At 44.0% G+C, this 20,377-nt stretch overlaps 1 protein-coding gene and 1 non-coding gene across 10 annotated transcripts; both read right to left on the reverse strand.

Annotated features, from left to right (window-relative positions):
• Positions 1-197: 197 nt before the first annotated feature.
• Positions 198-20,098, reverse strand: TIA1 (TIA1 cytotoxic granule associated RNA binding protein). Of its 9 annotated transcripts, none has more exons than XM_070765036.1 (13): positions 19,810-20,088; positions 17,057-17,153; positions 15,946-16,047; positions 15,192-15,246; positions 14,986-15,018; positions 13,712-13,799; positions 8,522-8,597; positions 6,084-6,192; positions 5,366-5,461; positions 5,190-5,274; positions 2,761-2,884; positions 2,359-2,501; positions 198-1,846 (listed from the first exon to the last, which is right to left on the reverse strand). In XM_070765036.1, the coding sequence occupies exons 1-13, from the start codon at positions 19,833-19,835 to the stop codon at positions 1,699-1,701; spliced, it is 1,182 nt and encodes a 393-aa protein (XP_070621137.1). In that variant the 5' UTR covers positions 19,836-20,088; the 3' UTR covers positions 198-1,698. The 9 variants fall into 9 exon arrangements, with proteins under 9 accessions (XP_070621137.1, XP_070621138.1, XP_070621139.1 ...); XM_070765037.1 differs by having other exon boundaries at positions 15,946-16,044; positions 19,810-20,083; XM_070765038.1 differs by having other exon boundaries at positions 2,359-2,498; positions 19,810-20,062.
• Positions 20,099-20,299: 201 nt separating this feature from the next.
• On the reverse strand, positions 20,300-20,370 carry TRNAG-CCC (transfer RNA glycine (anticodon CCC)). Its single transcript has one exon. It is a non-coding gene; the product is annotated as a tRNA-Gly (tRNA).
• Positions 20,371-20,377: the final 7 nt, after the last annotated feature.

Genomic DNA, 20,377 nt, shown 5'->3' on the forward strand with positions numbered 1-20,377 from the left:
TGTAGCAAAATTCTGCTGTTTAAATTCTATACAAAGAAAACTTCCCCAAACCGCACGGGGCTCAGCTCAGACCTATCCAGGCTTCTTTTTCGAAAGAATTGTGCAGGCAGAGAGAGCACGCAGAAAGAAAGAAGACGGGTTGATACAGATTTTAAAGGAAGCAGACAAAAGTGAAATGAATGTACACGTTCCATGGCCTCTTTTAGGGATGCTTTATTTATAAAAGGTTAGGGCCAGGATCTGTCTACAAGACCACCCTTTGTTTTCTTAGCAGCTGACCCTCTGCTTTGGTTCCAGGAAAGGAGGGTGGCCGCCCATTGCCTTGTGCATGTGAGCAACTTCTCAGCCGGTTGCTCTACTACAGCCAATGCAGAACGGAAAGCAAACACCTCCGTGGGCCCAGATATTATTTCCACTGCACCCAGGGTCGTGCTTTTTCTGCATCTTCTGAAAGCTAGCTAGGAGGTAGGGTAATGCTATTAATATTATTATTATTTGGCCTCTGAACAATTAAAAAATGCTTTATCCAGTTGGTCCTTCAGGCTTCAGTTGGAGCACTCCTTTTACTCCTGGCTTGATACACACAATAGTTTAATAGCTCTATCTGTACATGCTAAATCAAGTCAGACTTGCTCCACATGAGTAAAAAGCTGCTAAGACCAATGTATTCTCTATATCTCTGAAAAACGAGAGCATGACTGTTTATTCAAAGTCTAATAGTGTATTAGAATATTCACATGCAAAAGTCAAAGCTTAAATTATAGCCATAAGTCATGTAGAGGTCTTTCTGTCTCTTACTCTTCCAAAGGAGACATACAAAAGCTGAGCGAGACCTTTGTAAAAATATTAATTTCCTAAAATAGTTGACATGATAAAGGATACACGTAAATGTAAAAACGAACAGGTTTTAAAAAGCTGGCTCCTAGGATTGTGTCACATTTTAATAAGATCTGAACTGGGCTTATGTCCATCAGTCAATGAACAGGGACACCCCCCGCACCCCCCAGGCACCTCCTCACATCCAGCAGAGTCTCTGGACACCAGGCTCTTGCCCGTGTCCTGACTCTTACTTCATAATTTAATAGTGACAGTAAGGCAAAAACCACTTTCCGCAAAATGTTTAGATACAAAATAATGTAAACGAATAAGTTATATTTGAAATCCCGGTATAACAAAAGCAAGGAGATGGACACTTTTATACATCAGGCTCTCTTTGAAACAGAATTGTGCACTGACTGGGGATTTCAATTAAACCCCCAGAACTCACACAGTTTTGGTGTGTCTTTTCTCTCTCGTATAACTTCTTTCATGTACACTTAAGTCATATTAGGAATGCAAACTAGACTGCATACTACTTCAGTGGAAAAAAAAGTTTGATATTGTGCAATTCCCTGCCGTTCTACTAACAGTGGCAGAAGTCCCTGCATTAGTTGTGTTTCGAACATGGGTCTTAAGAAACACATCTCAAAAGAGGAAAAGAAGAAGGCAAAAGTTGGCAGATATCCAGCATCTAGTATTTCCTGTGTGTCTTAAAAAAAAAAGCGTGAACAACAACAAAGTTTCATGATTAAAAATAAATACTGTTTGACTTTTGCACTGACTTGATTGGATAGATTTTTTTTAAGTAAACAAAGGATTTTACAATGCTCCACACAGCCTCAAAGCCACAGGTGTTCTACTCCAGAGTCCTTCTGCCTCTCACTGCGTTTCAAAACCTGCCATCCGATATCCAGTTTGACTAGTTAGGACACTTCCGTTTTGCCCCTGGGGCGGTGGTGGTGGGGGCGGAGGAGGGGGGGGCACCCCATAATTTGCACCCATCCATGCTGCAGATGACGGTGTCTGACTGAATGGAAGAGGAAGATGAGGTTAGATAAAGCTTGCATTGTAAATAGGAAGACAACAGCAAGCAACCACGTTGAGCACTCCGTAACATCGGAAGCTCAGGATCGCAACCCCCTAGCAACCCGAGTGCCCTAAGGAACTACACCATGGCGCACAGACTACGGTAACTATGAACTGGGCCTGTCCCACTGTTGCTAGCTCCTAAGAGCCGTTTATTCAATCAATCTTTTGATGAATAAAAGTTATTACTATTTGGTTTTCCAGGTAGAACTGTAATTAATTTTATTTTGGAAGGAGGGTCTAATTTTGTAGTATGCTTCTTTTAATGCTGGTTTAATTAGTATTTTATCCATTTTTTACAACCTACAAATATATATAAAAATAAACTGGTGAAGGCACAAATGTTGTTTTTCAAACAAGCACGTAATAGTAACCTATGAACATGCTAAAAATGAAAACTTAGCGCTCTAATTGTATACTTTCATTTTCGCAGCGGTCAGCAGCAACACTTACCTGAATCCCTGGTTCCATGCCTGACCATACATTCCGTAGGCAGGGACTTGCCAGCCATTAGGCATATACTGGCCAATCTGCTGGGCGTTTCCATACCACTGGCCCCACTGCCCATAAGGGGGTGGATAGCCCACTTGATTCTGCTGAAAGCGTTAATAGGGGTTCAAGGTTAGTATGTAACAGAGGTAAAACCGCTTTGCACATTCACGCCTAATAAAAGTACAGGGAAATCATTTTACTTCATGTAGGACACGTGTTAGAGCTCATTTCTACCCACCTTCCACCTGTGGTCATCAGACAATGAATAGCAAAGAAAAGGGATTTGGGATCCATCTTGAGGAAATATCTACACAGTAATTTTGGGAATGCTTTTCAGGTAGCACCAGCAAAGGACTCTCTTACCTGTTGAATTGGGTTGATCATGTCTGGTGTCTCTTTGCCCCAATAGCATTTCACCACATGTCCTTCTATTGTGGTGCCATTGACTGAAACAATGGCATGTGCAGCACTTTCATGGGAATTGAACCTGTAAAGCACATCCAAGGGAGCACATGAACACAATCGCCCTCGTTAATGAGACAGCAAATAAAAGATGATGCAACAATTGTTCACTAATATGAATATGGGGTCCACACGGAAGAGGACAATGCTGGGAATGTAATGTTTTGAGGACAAGTTGAGAGACAGACTCTAAAGCCGCACGCTCTGCTCTGGCCCTGCGCAGGAAGTCAGGTGACACTGTAAGTGACACGTGCAGGACGTAAGTCTGAAAACTCTCAGCCACCCAGCATCACGACAAAAATGCTTTGCTCTATCCGGCCCTCCCAATGCTATGTTTTTAGCAGCTGTCATGATGTCTAGATCAAACGGGAAAGAGGAAAGGGACCAGCCATTTGTAGTCCAGACAGTCTGTCACGTGTGGCCTCCAAGAATCAAAGACGGGGCTGAGGCTTAGCAAAATGACCAACCCCACAGATGACCCTTTCTCCTCTTTCAGGTGGGGATGGAGGATGCAACAAAGAGCAAGGGACAATATATCCGGAGGCGATGAGTCCTGAAGGCCAAAGGGAGGGGGGGGAGCACAGGTGGGTGTTCCTCCGTACTTCCAATGAAAGGGGTCAACACCCAAAATTAAGCCGCTGGCTTTAAAGCCTCTGAAAGAACCCTCTGCAACGCCTGCACAGGGAGGACGGAGGTCTGGTGGGGGATGGGCCCTGCCTCACAAAACCCGGGGAAAACGGGTTTTGGAAAACGACCGGATCGGTTTCTCCAAAGGTCTTTAGACTAAAACTGGGAAGAGAGGGAGACCAGTGTTTTGCACTTATTAGTGAAAAAAGAACTCAGATATGAACCTGGAAGTGTAAGAAGCCAACGCAGAGGCCATTAAAAAGGACGCAAACGCTTATAAACCAACACTCGAGATACGAAGAACAAACATGGCAACATGGAAGCCCCAATATGTGAGGACAAGTACGACATTGTTGCATTATCGAAACTTGGGATGAAACCATGATGGGAACACGTTGCTAGAAGGATTCAAGTTGTTCAACAAAACAGATCTCGTAAACGAGGAGCTAGAATCACATTAGTTGCTTTTTTCTTTATGAAATGTATTGGCTGCCCATCTCACCACAGGTAATTCTGGGTGGCTTACAATCACACAAAGATATATATGCTAAAAAAGTAAGTTAATACAAGCAAATGCAGTGGTCTAATTACAGATGGGGAAGGGGGGGAGAGCAGGGGGGGGAGATGGGATCTGTTGTCAATAGATCAACCACCTCCACCATGGGGGGGGGGGAGTTGACTGGCAAAGTCAGAGTTTGGGGCTCATGTGTAAGAAACAACTGCACCTCTAGAGCAATGTCATGAGCCAAAGAAGGAAACCTTCTCAAATGCATTTTGGGTCAATGTGTTGTTTCTCTCCAAGGACGAAAGGGAGCAGTGGGGTCCCACAAGGTTCTGTCTTGGGCCCCAGGGGTTTCAACACCTTCATACATGGTTGAGATAAGGGGGCAGAAAGGAAACACCTGAAACTTGCAGACAACACCAAGCTGGGAATTGCTAAAACTTTGGAAGCCTGTTGGCAGACTAGGCCCTATCCACCAAGATGCAAATTTAGTAAGGAGAAAAGGAAGGCTTTACATTTAGAAAGGAAAGACAAAATGTGCAAGTGTGGAGTAGGAGGTCTCTGGCTCAACAACGAGAGGCATCTGAAAGTCCCACTGCACAACCAGACCAGGAGTCAGCAGTGTGTTGCAGCTGCCAAAAGAGCCAACACAGTCCTTGGCAGAGGAAGGTTATCGGTATCACGTGAAGTGATACTACCACTTTATACTGGACCATTAAGACCACGTTAATACTACATCAAATTTCTGGTCCCAGAGGGTTGCGAAACACAAATCTAGAATGAGGAGGTAGTAGACCAAGCTTAACTGGTGACCGAAGAGACTTCATCTGATGCAAGAATAAAATAGTGAGCCGCTTCTAGGGTTGGGCGAAGAAAGAGACGGGCTTTTCCAAAGGCAACATCGCCCCTTTTGCTCAAGCAAGGGGGCCACCGGAGCAGCTGTGCTGTGGCCCAGGGCTGCAGGGGGAGGCTCCTTCCAAACAACTCCTTCATGCTGGGGGTCAAAGTGCTTATAGCACTAGTCAAAGCCTCAGCTGTGTTTTTCAAATGTGAATTAAACTTTGTATTAAAAATATTTTGCACGCAGCAGCAGCAGCATATACATTTGTTTCTCTGCAAATCACTTAGTTGGAGTCTAACAAGAGGTTTTACTAAACTTCTGAAAACACAAATGGGGCGAGTAAGAGAAATATTTTCATACCGTACGAAGGAGTACCCTTTATCTGGAAAGACTCGAATTTCCATTATCTGCCCAAATGGAGAAAATGTTTGGCGCATGAGCTGTTCTGCAAACAAGAAGATGGGAAAGATTTCAGAATGTGCACCCCCCCCAACTGCCCCTCCACAAGGCCACTCTATACCGGTGGCATCTCCTACCTGTCAGACCTGAAGTGACGCCACCGCAATACACAGTGCAGTTACTTGGACTGGACTGATTTACAACATCATCGTAGGAGAGTTGTTTGGCATTTGCTATAGAAAAAATACAAAGGTGTTACCATGTATGATTTATTTGCTCTAAAACAAAGTTGTCTAAAATACTGGAATACAATGAAACACAAGAGATGACATTTGGAAAACCATTCCTCTTTATCCTAAGGATTTACCTCCCCCCCCCCCCCTCACAGCCCTGGGCCGCAGCACAGCTCCCCTCCCCAGGCGGCTCCATTCAGGCAAATCCCGTGGCTCCCTTTGGGCTGTCCAGTCACTAGGTCATGCCCGACTCTTGGCAACTCCATGGACCACAGCATGCCAGCCTCTCCCCCCCTCCTCCATTTGCCCCAACACACATTTGTGGATGCCCCCCTCTAAGCCTCTCCTCCTCTGCCCCCCACTCCTCCTTCTGCCTTCAGTCTCCCCCAATCTCAGTCCCCTCTTCTCTTTTGGTGGTCAACGTATTTGGGCATCAGTCTCTACCCTTCCAAAGGGCAGCTGGGGTTGATTTCCTTTACAATTAACTTTAAGTGGCATTGATTTCAATCTCAGACTGGTAAGAATTCAAAGCCTATTCTGAAAATTTAGAGAATTAAAACTTTCAGCCCCAGAAATTGTCCTTAGCGAAGGAAAGTCCCTCTGGATTCAGCTGGACACTCACATTCGTAGGTGCTCTTTGGAGCTGGAGGTTTGCGTGTTGCCCAATTAGTCCTGATTTGTCTTCCACCAAGCCACTGTCCTCCCATTTGTTGAATTGCGTTTTCTGCATCCTATCCAGGTTCAGAAAAAAAATGTTTTAAAAAAACCTTCAAAGAATACCAAATCATAGTAAATCCTTTGTCATAAACATTTATTATAGTATCACATCTAAAGAATCAAAGTCTTATCTTTCAATTTACCAAGAGGATTCAAATTATATCACTCTGATTTGCAAAACTTATTTGTGCTCACCATACTCTACCACATTTCCTACGTATTTCAAGAATTGTATCATAAAAGAATCATTTCTTAACAAATGAAAACTGAAAATTATGCTTTTCACAAAAGAGCGGAATCTATTTGAAAAGAAATATGCGTGTACAAGCGTTATGAAGTGAAATTCTACAAACTGCAGGCAATTTAACTTTCACTGCATTAGTTAAAGACAAGATTGATCATTATTTCCAGACACAAACACAGATAGGAGTGACAGCTGCCCTGCTGTCCTTGTATCTGGATCATCCCTCCCTCCCTCCCACTTAATCACGAAATGATGGTCCATGTAAAAATCTAAAACTGTAAGAGGGGCAAGAGATTAAAGGGAGGACTTTCAGGACCCCAACCAGCCCCATGGTTGCATCACAGGTTAATTGTGATAAGTATTTACGCTTGATTTTATGATTTTGTCTTTTCTGTTTCAACTTGTATGCTGCCCAGTGTCTTTGTAAGTGAGAGTGGCAGCTATATAAGCAAATGCATTTTAAAGGCTATTGGGAAAAAAAATAAAGGACAGGGGGCTAACACGCAACCTAGGAAACTCGGGGTGGGTCTGCTTGACTTATATGTCCTTTTTCTAAACTCCCCGTCTCCACCAGAGAGGGGTTCTGGGGACGTACAACATAATCACCAGATAAACAATGCATAAAATCAACATTAAAATTAAGATTGAAAATTATAAAAACATTATATTTCAAAAAGGCAAAAAGTTCAAGATGTACACTTAGCGTTAATTAATAACACTGTGTGTGTGTGTGTGTGTGTGTGTGTGTGTGTGTTTCTCTCTTGGGGCCAGGCAGCCCGACAGTTGGGTGGTCCTCCGTGCCTGCCAAAGCCCCTTTGTGTGCGGGCAGGAGATTGGAGCCTTTCCTCCGCTCTTGGAGCCGGAGGCCCTATGATGCGTGGGCAGTGGTAGAGAATGCCCTCTTCCCAGAGCCCCTCCCTCCCTCCCGACGGGTTGGTGTGATGGGGTGAGCCCAGTTCTGTAGGTAACCTCACCCCAGTCACGTGGGGCCAATGCCTTGAATTGAATCTGGAAGCAAACTGGCACCCAGGGCAGCTGGCAGACCTGCGAGCTCCACGCACCTTCCTTCGCCCCCCCTCCCCAAAATCGCCACATTCTGTACCTGTTGGAAGTTTCTGGATGCCCTTTTCAAGGGCCGCCCCGTGCAGAGCGCATCACAAGGGTCCAAACGGGACGACAAGGCCATGGGTGAGGGAGCCTCCGCTCACCAGGAAAGGCCGTAACTGGCGCACAAGGTGGAGCTGGGCAAAGGCCTCTCCACAAATATTATCTAAGGTGACTTAGATTTGCTCCAATCAAGTGGCGCCTGCCAAAGCCAGAGCTGGGTTTTGGGCAACTGACCAGGTGCTGCAAAGGGAGGAGTCATGTTGCTTCCCAAAGCAGCTTTGAAGGAGCGCTTTGCTCAAGCCACGTGGCTAGTAGCCCATCAGTCAGAGCGGCAGTAGACATGCCCATACATACCTACATGGCATGGGACCAATGGCTCTCGGCCACGACCCACAGCCTTCAAGAATTGAAACTACCTAAGAAAGAGCCATGAGGACGTTGTAAGCAAACTTCCCTTCTGCCTGAAGCTGGGCTGCCCGTGTTTCCTTTCTAAATGGTGCAAAAGGTTCTGCCCACATGTTCCCCAAACCTCACCTGTTCTGCACACGCAGAGTTCGCTGCCGTCTCTATCCCAGCCTCACCGAGAACCCCACCCCCCAAAATGGAGCATACACACTGAGTTAAAATACTGCTCAGGTTTGTACTGGAGGGGGATCAGAAGAGAACCTGCTTTTCATATACTTCAGGAGGTGAATGGATCAGGGTGGTAACAATGAAAGTACTAGAGCCTTGTGAAATGAGAGCGAGTGGAAAGAAGCTGTGATGTCGGAACTATGCTGCTGAAAAGCCACTTAGTACATCTGGACTGTTAATTATTGTGAATCGTCTGGTCAGGTTCTGGATTATTAGTCACGTGGTGTAGCTTACTGCCACAAGACATCTGAAATATGGCAAGTCTAACTATTTCAGCATTGTTTTCATTATTGCACAACCAGCTCCACCAAGATGCCTCTCACAATAGCTGCTGAACCAATCAAAATGCAGGGACTCACCCACTTATTGAAGAAAGAAACGAAGCCGTATCCTTTGGACTTCCCTGTCGCCATGTCCTTAACAACTCGGGCATCCCTGGGGAGGAAGGAGACAGCCAGCTAAGCATCAACTGAACAGAATCCAAGCAAGAAACGTCTCACACGCGGCTCATTTCTCATGTTTCTCCTTTAATAAAACGAACTTCTTAAGTGCACCAGCAATAAACAGTCAAAGCAATTTCCCCTTTTACTAAAGTCTTATCACATGATAGCAAATTAAACTTAATTCTGTAAACATGCAAAATCAATAGTTTTAAAAACAACTATTTTACTATTTCGTTGGTTCACAGTTCAATGCTCTTACATACTGTTAAAAACACTACGCATGGTCAAAGCAGCTATTCAAAGGAATAACTGAGGGCATGTGGTTGACTAGCATATTAGCAACAGGCTCTCTTGAACCATGCAATTTATAAACTTACTATTGGCCAACACATTCTACCTACTTATTAGAAATAGAAAATAGAAAAAATGAAAAAATAGGAATTAAAAGGCATACGTCGCCTGTTAACTGAATTCTTTAATTTTCTCAGGTCAATTCGTTACCCCCTTTTTGGACTTGGGCAGCTGTAAATTTTGAGAAATTGACATTTTCAGAAATGGTTGCATTATGGAAGAAAATAAACACTAACATGTTTTTTTAAACTATACACTATTAAATAATTTTTTAAAATTGCATTCGTAATTAACAATCATACAGGACTGATTGAAAACTACAAAGTATATAAAGTAAAAATTTATAAAAGTAAATAGAAAAACTACAACGTTTGTCCACTGTGAACCGTAGCTTGCAGTTAGCCATGGCAATGCTGTCCATTCTTCAGAGACATTCTGCAAAATAACCAGAGCCCTATTATTTGAGATTGAGTTAAAGAAGACAAAGACCCAGCTACAATAGCTAAACCCCACGGGTGGAAATGCCCCTTTTTAACCTCAGACAATTTACTCATTAAGGGCGCACTATCGAGAAGGCTTCAGACAGACACGCAGCCCTCCTCACCCTCCCCAACCCACGGGGTTTAGGCCCTTGGCGCACACAGACACACAACCACAGGTTAAAAAAGCCGGGGGGAAGGCCATGCAGGGAAGGCCTGGAAGAAGCAGCCCCATCACACACTCAAGCTGGAAGAGAGGCTTCGGGTGATGCCACGCAGTCCTCCCAAGAATTTCTATAGGCGCTCAGTATCTACCTTCTGGTACTTAAAAATGATACAGGGAAGAAGATAAGGAATTGGAAAATCACTGGAACAGCCAACCAGTTATTATCAAGATCATTAAAGATATTACTCTATAAGAAAGAAAATAACCGAATAATCCAGAAGAAATGGATATTTGCTTTAGACTTCTAGAGGGAACAATTTCATAATGGCATGGATGATTCTCTGCACTTAACACTTAACTATCATTTAAAAAAAAAAGAAAGAACCCAAACTATAAACACACAGCCAAACCCTGACAGAATAAATGCATTTGTATAATTACCAATTTGTTCTAAGTATATATTAAAAGTTTATACAAATACTGAATGTTTAAAATCAATACTTCTAGAACTACAAGTAGAATATCAGAAATTATTTTCACCCAGAAATCGAAAGCCACTCCGTCAAGAGAATAAAATAAGTTTTTAACATTTTCCATATACCAAACAGGTAGTGTTATAATTCAGCTATAAAAAAAATAACAGAAGTGCATGTTCTCCAACTTCTACTTTCTGAATTAGATAAAAGAAACCTAAAAGATAAGCTTGCTGATTATGTTATCCATAAATATTTTCTGATGTTCTATCCTACTTGTCACATCTCCTTCATTGGTTAAGAAGCAGGAGTTTGAGCTACTGATGTAATGTAAATGCCCACCAGTCACACTAACCCTGGTTTGGATTAGCCCCAGCATCCTGGACCATGAGCTAAGTTTTTGGGGCAAAATATTTCGGTTTCAAGGATGGATGTGTAGCGAGTCTTTATTCTGCCCTTCCTACATCTAGGCTGAGAGAGAGCTCAGCGCAGCTACTGAGAATCACTTTAGACTAAAGCGTGCTGGGGGAGGGCAGCAGACATGTCCCCCCCTTCAAGAACCACCTGCAGACTTAGATCCCAGCATTTGCAGAACTTTTAAAGTTAACTCTTGCCTAGAGTTTACATATTTAAAACAGAGTTGCTATGACTGCAGAAATGTAAACTTAAATACTAAACTCGGGCACATCTTGATCTGGAATGTGTTCTAGGCCTTCAATTGGCCAAGTCCATGAACCAAGCCATCATCAAGTTCTATCTATCTTCTGTTTATATATCCTATATACCCCCTGCTGTGCAAACCCGACCATTGTGGGTTGTGAAGCCTGGTTTCTGGCATCCTGAAAATCTCAGGCCTCAAAATAGAATAAAATAATGTCCAGAAGATGCTGGAGAAGAAGAAATAGACTGGACACTTGAATGAGGAAGAACTGAAGGGCTGCAATTGTAGATTCGCCGAGTCATCTTCTTTCTGAATCAAAATTAAACCACTATTTCCAAAAGAAGGAGATCCGCTTTTACTGGGGCGGCAGAGACCGACTGTGCTCTTTAAAGGCCGACAGAGGTACCTGTAGGGCTGCAGGGAGGTGGGGACCCAATGCTCCCACCTGGATATGGAAGATCTGAAGAGAAGCCAGTGCAGCTCAGGTTATCTAGGGCTGGTTCTGCCTCTCAGTCAGGGGGGCAGAGGGGTGGGACGGGAGCGCTGATCCCTGGAAGGGGCCACAAATACGTCCACTGCAGCTGACAAGCAATGCGTTTTATGCTGGTATTCGGTGCATTTTACGAAAGGCTGCTTTTCACTTCCATTCAATGGTGTCCAATTCTCAGAGAGTGCCTGGACGTGTCCCTGCGCACTTTTGCTCGGGCTTGTCAGGAGTGGTGGGCTGCTGCCTCCTTTCCAGGGCTGAGAGAAATGACCGCTTGATGTCCAAGGTAGGACGAGAGCTCATAGTTTCCTGGGTTCTAGCCTCGTGTCTTAACTACCACACCAAACTGGTTGATCATTAAACCAAAAAACGAAGTCATTTTTAGTTTATAAATCTCAGAAGAATGCTTACATGTTATACTTTTTGTGTTTGGATCCCAGCAGCCAAAATATTTTAACAAAAAGTTCTTCTCTAGAAAAAAGACCACTAAGAATAACCTTTGGTCAAAGGCTCCCCCCCCCCAGAAGCCAAACTTTTTCTTGCAACAAATCAGAGCCCACCATCAAGTCTTTTAATTTTCCCTTGACCCCACTAGGATTACTACCTAACACAAGATCCTCTTCTCTTTTCAGAATAAGTAGTATAGTCGCTTTTTGTGAGATGGGCGGCTATACAAATTTGATTATTAAATACACATTATGGTTATTCTTAACACAATTCCATATTGTTTAAGTTTGTTTTCTATTGACATGGCTTCTTAGATATTGTTTGTTAGTTGCTCAGTTATTTGTTAGGTAGGCAGCCATAAAATACCTGTGGCTAAACGAATATGTAACATAAAGAGCTCTCAGGAGATAAGGAAAAGGAGCCCGGGTGCAGCTCCAGCGTCTTCTTTGGGGCTGGGGAGACAGAGGGGCAAAGCCAGAAGGGGGGAATCTCTTACAGAGGGCAGAGGAAGAACGTCTGAAAAAAGGACGGCAGCCGCCATAAAGGACTCACAACATCCCCAAGCAGAGACAGCTGGGCCCCTTGAGGACTGGGCCACCCTGCCGCAGCGTCGACTGGCCGCTAGTCCCAAGACAGAAAGGGCTGCCTCAGGTCTGCCACGGGGTGGGGAGCAAACAGCCCCATTCTTCCTTTTGCTGCTTGGTGGGACTTTGGGAAGGGAGCGGTGCTGGAACACGAGCACTACTAGCAGGAGGCCTTGCAAAGGGAAGCCTTGCTGGACCATCCTCATAGCTCTGTGGGCAAGGACAGGCAGCCTCTACCCGCCACTCAAAATGGACGGATAAGCCCCAACGAGACTCGGGGGCTGCACCTCACAGGCACAACTGAACTGGACTCAGCAGCAGTTTGGCCTTTGTGCTCAGTTAGGTGAGGCCCTGGTGGTCTCTTCAAGTAACCTGTACTGGGCAAACGGGGAGGGACCAGAGAGCAAACTCCCTCATCCTGCTGCCAGCAGAGACCAGCTGCTCTAGGCAGGCGCTCTCTCTCTCCCTGGCCTCCGCTCTGGTCATTCTTGTTCATGCCACCCAAGGGGAAGCGGGCAGAAAGGGCAGCCTGCACCCTAATTTCATCTATAATAATGCCAATCCCAACTGGGCATTCAGATTTTTAATAAAAAAGACATTTTTCACTTGCAATAAAGGGAATATTTCCAGCCAACTGTGTAGCGGCCTGGAGATGACCCGAGCCTTTGGGGCCACCTGAGAATTCCCTGCACTGCGCAGACCCAGGCAGTGTGAGCAGCACACAGGACAACTGGCTCTGGGCCTTTATCACTACTGAGAAGAAGCTGGTCCAGGTGTGGCTGAATCAAGGTTTGCAACAGGGAGGAGTGACCGGAAGAGCAGTCTTCGAGAGGGGGACGCAAGAGACCCACTCCTCTCCCTTGGGGCTCTCAGGTCTGCACAAGTTACAAAATGGAACGAATAGTTTCAGGACATTCTACCTTCAGAAATCAGTTATTCAAGCTACTATTGTTATCCAACCTTTGGAGAGTCCTAAAACCAGGTTAAGTAAAAGGATACACTATGATCAGGTCACTCTAGCTTCATAGAACATCTGTAGCAACAGCAGCAATGCACTACTACACTGGAAACCAACTTCTAGTTTATTTTATTTAATAGAGCACCCATTTCACAAAAAGCCAAAATCTTGCAGGCCACATTTTCTCTGAAACCAGATGAATTTGAAAACTGCTTCAGTGAGACTACGTGATAATACCCCAGGAGACACGCACGAGACCTTACTTATGGTGAGAATCCATTCAAGACAGTGAACTAAATGAGACATCGAACACAGACTTTCAAATATTGTGAAATGTACGTATCTTCTAAAATACTAAGCACAATTAGTAAAACTGATTATTTCATGATCTGAATACAAAACAGATGCTTCTCTTTAGAGAATATAAGCTAATTTGCCAACACTCTATTCACAGCATTCAAATGACTGCCCCCAGGATCGGACAATAAGACGTTACTTACGATATTCTTCCAAAGGGTGCAAAAGCTGCTTTTATGTCTTCAGTTGTAATTTCTGGGCTCAGGTCCCCAACAAAGACATGGAAGTGGTCTTTTCAAGAAAAGAGAAAAATGTACAAGTTTGCAGAGTGTTCATAGAAGTGTAGGTGCTGGTAATTTAAAATATCTTGTACTGATTTCCACACAAATACAAACTATATGAAAACTAGATTTTATTAACCTATCAGATAACAAAATACAACATTGCTTTAGTATATATCCATCAGGAGATATGGCAGTACAAAAGTATAGAAAATTTACATAAAACTAACATTTATTGTTTTTATATTATCTGTAATTATTCATAGCAGAAAATGTATTACCATGCATAGATGAACTATGCTCATCCAGCTCAAAGCCAGAACAAACAATATGCTGCATTTGTAGCTTTGTTTTGTTGTGCTAGCATTAAAAAAGCTACATCATCTACTGGTTCCGTGAGCAAGAAAGAGTAAAATTTACACAAACTAGTTACGGAGAACCTAAGTTACATATAGCTCAAATTTAAGTCATACTTTGTGAAGAACAGTCAAAAAGATACCTTGCATTGCAACAGTTTGATGTTAAAGTATTTGACAGTTTTCTGAAAAGCCAAGAGTTTTGATTGCCCAGCCTTTACACCATGTGAATCCATGTGAATTCAAAGTATGTGAAATCCATGAGCAAGTGAACTAAGACTGAAGGCAACAGAACGGAAAGAGTAATCCCTTCACAATTTAGATTAGATCCATTTACATAAGAACTGGCGAAACACACAGGTGTCATATCTAAGGAGGCTCTTCATAGCCACACAAAGCCCACTTCCATGTTCCGCACCTCTAACAGGTTTCACGGCACACTGGGCGCTGCAACAGCACCGCTCTGGCAAGAATCCCTCTACATCCTCCCCACGTCCTCAGAGCTCTCGGGCCGAGCGAGTAAGAGAGGCAGCCCCGGGATGCCGAATAACAGGAGGGAAGGAAGATCCAATTGTAGGAGCAACTGGTACCCCCACAGGAAAAGCGGGGGTGCGCTGCGGGCAGCAGCCGCTTCCCCTCACCGAGGGGACACACACCCACTGGGGTCACGGGGTTTACAAGCCGGCCCCAGTCCACGTCCTGATCCATCTGAGAGAGGAGGAGGAGGAGGAGGAGGAGGCAGAAAGCTTGCAACAACATAATCACCCCCCCAATAGCTTCAGGCGGTTAGTGAATAGATTCCCCTGAGATTTCATTTTATGTTTAAGAAGATACAATTACCTTGTGAACGCAGTGTGTTGACAACGGTACTACCTGATGACAAAGATTAGATTTGTTCTTAAGTTTATTAACACAAACACATTAAATAATATCTTAGGATAATGATCAAAATAATAGGGCAAATATTTGCATGATGCTTATTGCTTAACATTAAAAACACTTTTGTGCAAATAAAAAGTAATGACTCAGGATAGGAAGGGACTTACTGCTGGTATCTTTCTTCTGGCTGCTGGGGGTTGTTGCCCAGTTCACTTTGACCTCCTAGAAGTAATATTTAGCACAATTATATTCAGGAAAGTTAGAACAAAGATTAATATAATCTGCAGTCCTGTCAATGATTTGACATATTATACAGCGAAAACCTGAATTAACAGACAGGGGGAGGGGGAAAGAGAGACCTGGCCATTTGTCATGTGCGCTACACCATCATATACAAATGACACGAGTCACTGCAATTAATATTAACATAAATTTAACTGAGAAATTTTAACTGACGATTTATCTACTTCACAGGCAACAGTCTTGCCCATTGCTTCTCTGGGAAAAGTCCAGGCAAAAAATTCATCCATGAAACCCAAAAGCTGCTAAACATGTATCTCGTTACATAGACATTTTGCAACATTTAAAACATGACTTTGTTGTATTTAGCAATTAAGTGGTATATATATATATATGTATGTAAAAACCCCAACGACTCTCCCATAAATGAAGCTGAAGAGCAGGTCACTTGAGAGAGTTTTCTTTTTGATAATCTTATGCTTTATTTTGCCAGTCTACTTTCCCCAAGTTTCATTTGTGATGTCATGACGCAGTTTTAGCTCAAAAGGTTCTTTAAGAACTCAGTTCAAACAGGATGAAAGTTTACCTTTCCGTTTTCTTCTTTTTAAAAACATGCTTTCCTCCATCTATTTAAAGCCACAGGAGTCCTGCTCCACGTCCCCTTTAGAGCTGAGAGCTTACCTTACCCATTATCTTCCGCCCATTCATGGCCGCTAAAGCTGCGGCTGCGTGACGATGCTCATAGAATTCCACAAAACAGTACGGGTCATTCCCAGCCGTCTGCTTAAACAACAGAGAGGACAGACAGTCACTCTTACCCTCTAGGGAGACCCTCCCTTAACCACACCAAAATATTGACAGAGAAAGGAACATTCTATCCCCAAAGAGAGTATTCAAAAATAATTGCTTCAGAGCTCTTAAATGGATGCATTAGTTTTTAACAGCCAAACTGAAACTGCAGATCTATACATCTCTACCTGAATCACTAAACCCGATGGGTATTTTTGAATAGGCACACATTCCTTTTGTTTTGTACTTCTTTGTAATCTATTTTATTTTTCCTTTAATAGGATTACAGCATTCCCAAATGATTTCATGGACCTTTGAAAGTAATTTTTAGAATGAGTTTTAATATTATTTAATATTAAACTTTATAGTATAAAAGCAGCAACACAACCCAGTATGTCTTACTATTCTGAATGGGATTCAGTATCCTACATGTACCACAAAGTTGTCGAGATGCAGGCGACATGAGGTTAACTTGCAAGGACCTCTCTGAATTGAAAAGACTCCAGTGTCATTTAGCACTGTGAGTATGCTTAGGGCAGGCACGTCCAACCTGTGGCCCATGTTCTAGACAGCTAGTAATGCAGCCCCAAAAGCTAATCAAAAACATTAAAAAGCAAAGGCAGATGATTAATTATAGACATTAACTATGCTGCATGTTTTACTTGTAGCCCAAAACAATTCATTCTATGTGAGCCAGGCGAGCCAAAAGGTTGGACAAACATAACTTAGGATTAAATAGGGCTTTGACTGCACCCCTGGCAGATTGGCTAACTAAAGCCATTTATCTGGTTTACTGTTCTTCTGTCTTGGTATGTGAATTTATGGAAAGTAAGCCCAACATCCCTTGAATTCTGTATTGGTCCTTATCTAACACCAAGCAGGTCCTATTAGGTTAAGAATATTCCTGTGCATAGGCACGAGTATACAAACACATTCTATACTTTTGACCGATCTATAACAAAGTTCTGTGGATATGGAAAATTCTTGTCTGGTATCAACTTACATCCATTATCATTTTGCAATTTTTGCATGGTCCAATCTGACTAAACAGCTGGAGAATTAGGGCCTCAGTGACATCTCTTGACAGATTCCCCACATACCTGTAAAAATATACACATTGAAGCTTGTAAGTCTTGCATAACAAAAAGGGCAGCAGAGGAAGCACTGGGCTGCCCCCTAGCTTAGTAATTCCTAAAATATCTAAGCTGTTTAGAAGACTGAGCTAAGGGGACACACACACACACACACACACACCTCTGGCTTCCGATTTGAAAATCTGTATTGAGCAAAGGCAAAATCATAACGCAAATAAGAACCAACAAGAGATTGGACCACCCATTTGTTGTGAATGATGTGGGGTCTCTTGCTTGAGCTACAGATAACAAACTTACTAACAGACTTCCAACCACAATTATGCTCCAAATTTCAGCTGCTAAGCATGACAGTTAAGTGACTTTTGTCCTTTACTATCTTTCTTGCCCGTTGTTAAACAAATCACTGCATTTGCCAGGTGAATAACACTGGTGTTAAGTGAATCTGGTTTCCCCATTGACTTGGCTTGTCAGAAGGTGGCCGAAGGTGATCATGTAACCCTGGGACACTGCAAAGATCATAAATACGAACTAGTTGCCAAGCAACCAAAATCTGATCATGCGACCATGCGGATGCTACAAAACGGCCATACATCACTTTCTTTGTGTCGTAACTTCAAAAGGTCCCTAAACAAATGGTTAAGTCAAGGACTATCTGTAGAAGACTTCCAAGAATTTTATTTCTTATATTATGTACAAAATTAGTTTTTTTACACAAAGTATCCATACTGCATTTATCTTTCAGATATTATCTTTTTACATTTAGATTTCTTTTGCTCTGTATATTTATAGTACAGTATTGACCCTTCCTTTATCTAATATCTCTTATTTAACTAATTTAAACTTTTTTCAAGTAAAAGACAATGGAAATATTATATTTGATAGCCTCTTGAATTTGACTTTTGGTTTCGCAAGTTTACTACATTAATATGCTTGCCTTATTTTTTAACTCTTGAGAAAGGACTGCACCTTTATTTACTATGTATCTATGAATTAACAAAGCTCGTTTCTACATAAACATACACTGATACTGCTGGGAACAGCTTCAGTCTTGGAGGGTCAGGCTAAAAATTGAGATTTTGAGGGTATACTTTCTCTTACAAGATTTCATTGGTACAGCAAAGGCATCTCCTATTCAAAGACAGGGAATGGGTTATTGTTTTTCGTGGTCTGTACCTGCAGATGATTCCATCAAAATATATTCAGCATGAGATTTGAAAAGCTACTCAGTGCAAAATGTACCAGCTGTTTTAAAAGCTGCTCCACAGGCTACAGACATGATTCCATACACAGTTAATACTGATGTAATGTCCTGTGGCTGGATTCTTAATGCCTCCTTTTCAAATGAATCTGGTCTGGTAAGGAAGAAACATGGAGGCTATGCTAAAAGAACGGATAATAATCATATATAAAAACTGAGCTCATAGGTGTGAAGTTTTATGAAGAACCTGGAAAGGTCCTTTAAAGATATTTATTTTTGGTTATTCTGAGCTCTATGATCAATAATTGATTAACACGAGTTTATATTTGGCAGTCTGTTTTAAATGACTGCATATTAAAACTTTAATCCGTAAATTATTCCTGAAGTAAAGCAAATGTCAAGATGCTATTAGGTTTGACTAGTAATATGTTTAAATTACCTCAATCTTTTAGCTACAGCAATCCTTATGAATCCATACCTATTCCAGATAGCCTCAGCTTCAATCTACATAATCCCCAACTAATGTAATTATTGGCCATCCTGGCTGAGAAAACGTGGGGGCTTGAAAGAAAGCTATTCAGAAAACTAATTAGAAGCATATGGTAAAATGCTTCTAATTTTAGTCAATAAAATTTGGTCAATAAAAATATTAACATGAGGAAAGTTTAAGTTTGAAATGTATTTTTTGTGTGAGAGTCGATGAGGGGCACTTCATGTTAACCGATAACATACTGTAGGTTTCCCGAGCATCAAAATGTGGCAAAAATGCTGAGCATTATTTCTCTTTGAAACGAAACATGAATATCTGTAACGGAGCAGCATAAAAAGCAACCAAACAGAAGGCAGCCGAAACTAAAAGCTAGACGAGGAACCAGGACAGGCGGAGGAGTCGTCCACGCAATTAAACGGAGCCATTTGCTGCTGGACTTTAACAGCCTCGGAAGGTGGGAAGCAGCCAGGGGGCGGCTGGACGTCGCCCCAGTAGGAGGGCAGGTCCGGGCAGAGCCAGGCCGCAACAGGCAACCCAACGCGGCAGGAGGCGGCGGCCCTTTCGGGGCTTTTGCACAGCGCCTGGCGTCGCCTTCGGAAAAAGGAGGCCGCGCTCCCTGCAATTTCTGCGAAGGCGCGAAAACCCCGCAGGGCGACCCCCGTCCTGCAACACACACACACCGTTTCCCTGGGGGAGGCTGCGGCCGGGAAAGAGGCGCCTGCCCTGCCCGCCAGCGCGGCCCTTCTTCTGCCCGGCCCGAGTCCCGCTGCCTCCCGCCCGCTTTCCTGCCAGGGGGGGCGGCGCGCGTGTCACCCCAGGAGGCGAGCCCGGAGCAGCAGCGTCTCGGGCGCCGGAACACCCGGGCGGAGGGAGAGAGCCACCCCGTGCGAGAGGCGAGGCCTGGCGTCGGGCGGGCGCGGGGACAACGTGGCCGGGCCCTCCTACCGCGCGCGCGGGGCCCCCGCCGGACTCACAGCGTCTTCGGCATCTCGTCCTCCATGGCGGCGGCGGCGGAGGCGCCTGGGCCGCACCGGTCAGGCGTGGGCGACCCGCGGGCCGAGTCCGCGCGGCAGGGAGGCGGCCCTCACGTAGGCCCGACGGACAACGAACCCGCCGCCCGTCCTCTCAAGATGGCGCTGCTGGGCGGAGAGGCCCGGCCGGCCGATGGAAAGGCGCCTGCGCGCGTGCGCAACGTCTCCCGCCAGCGCGCTCGCCCGAGGAAGCCCCGCCTCCTCGGCGGCTCACCCAATCCCGGCTCTCCCTGGAGGCATCCTTTCGGGCAGCGGGTCTCGCGAGACCTCTCCAGAACGCGTGCGCAGTACTGCCGTTTTACAGATCGTGTCTCCGTTGCTTTCTTGTAAAAAAAAAAGAAGTTAGATTCAAATTAACGTTGGATGCAGGAAGTAGGCCGATTTAGTGATGGGCGCTGAGTCCGAAGAGACAAAAAAAAAAAAAAAGAGAGACTGCGCCGCCCGGGAATCGAACCCGGGTCGCAAGAATGGGAATCTTGCATGATACCACTACACCAGCGGCGCTCTTGCG

The sequence above is a fragment of the Erythrolamprus reginae genome, chromosome 12 (assembly GCF_031021105.1).
Source record: "Erythrolamprus reginae isolate rEryReg1 chromosome 12, rEryReg1.hap1, whole genome shotgun sequence".
Lineage (NCBI taxonomy): Eukaryota > Metazoa > Chordata > Lepidosauria > Squamata > Dipsadidae > Erythrolamprus > Erythrolamprus reginae.

Coding starts and splice junctions, on each gene's coding strand:
- TIA1 (XM_070765036.1), bottom strand. CDS start 19,835: ATGGAGGACGAGATGCCGAAGACGCT. Junction 16,048..17,056: donor ATTGCAAAATGATAATGGAT/GTAAGTTGATAC, acceptor CTGTTGTTTAAG/CAGACGGCTGGGAATGACCC. Junction 13,800..14,985: donor CAACACACTGCGTTCACAAG/GTAATTGTATCT, acceptor TTTCTTGAAAAG/ACCACTTCCATGTCTTTGTT.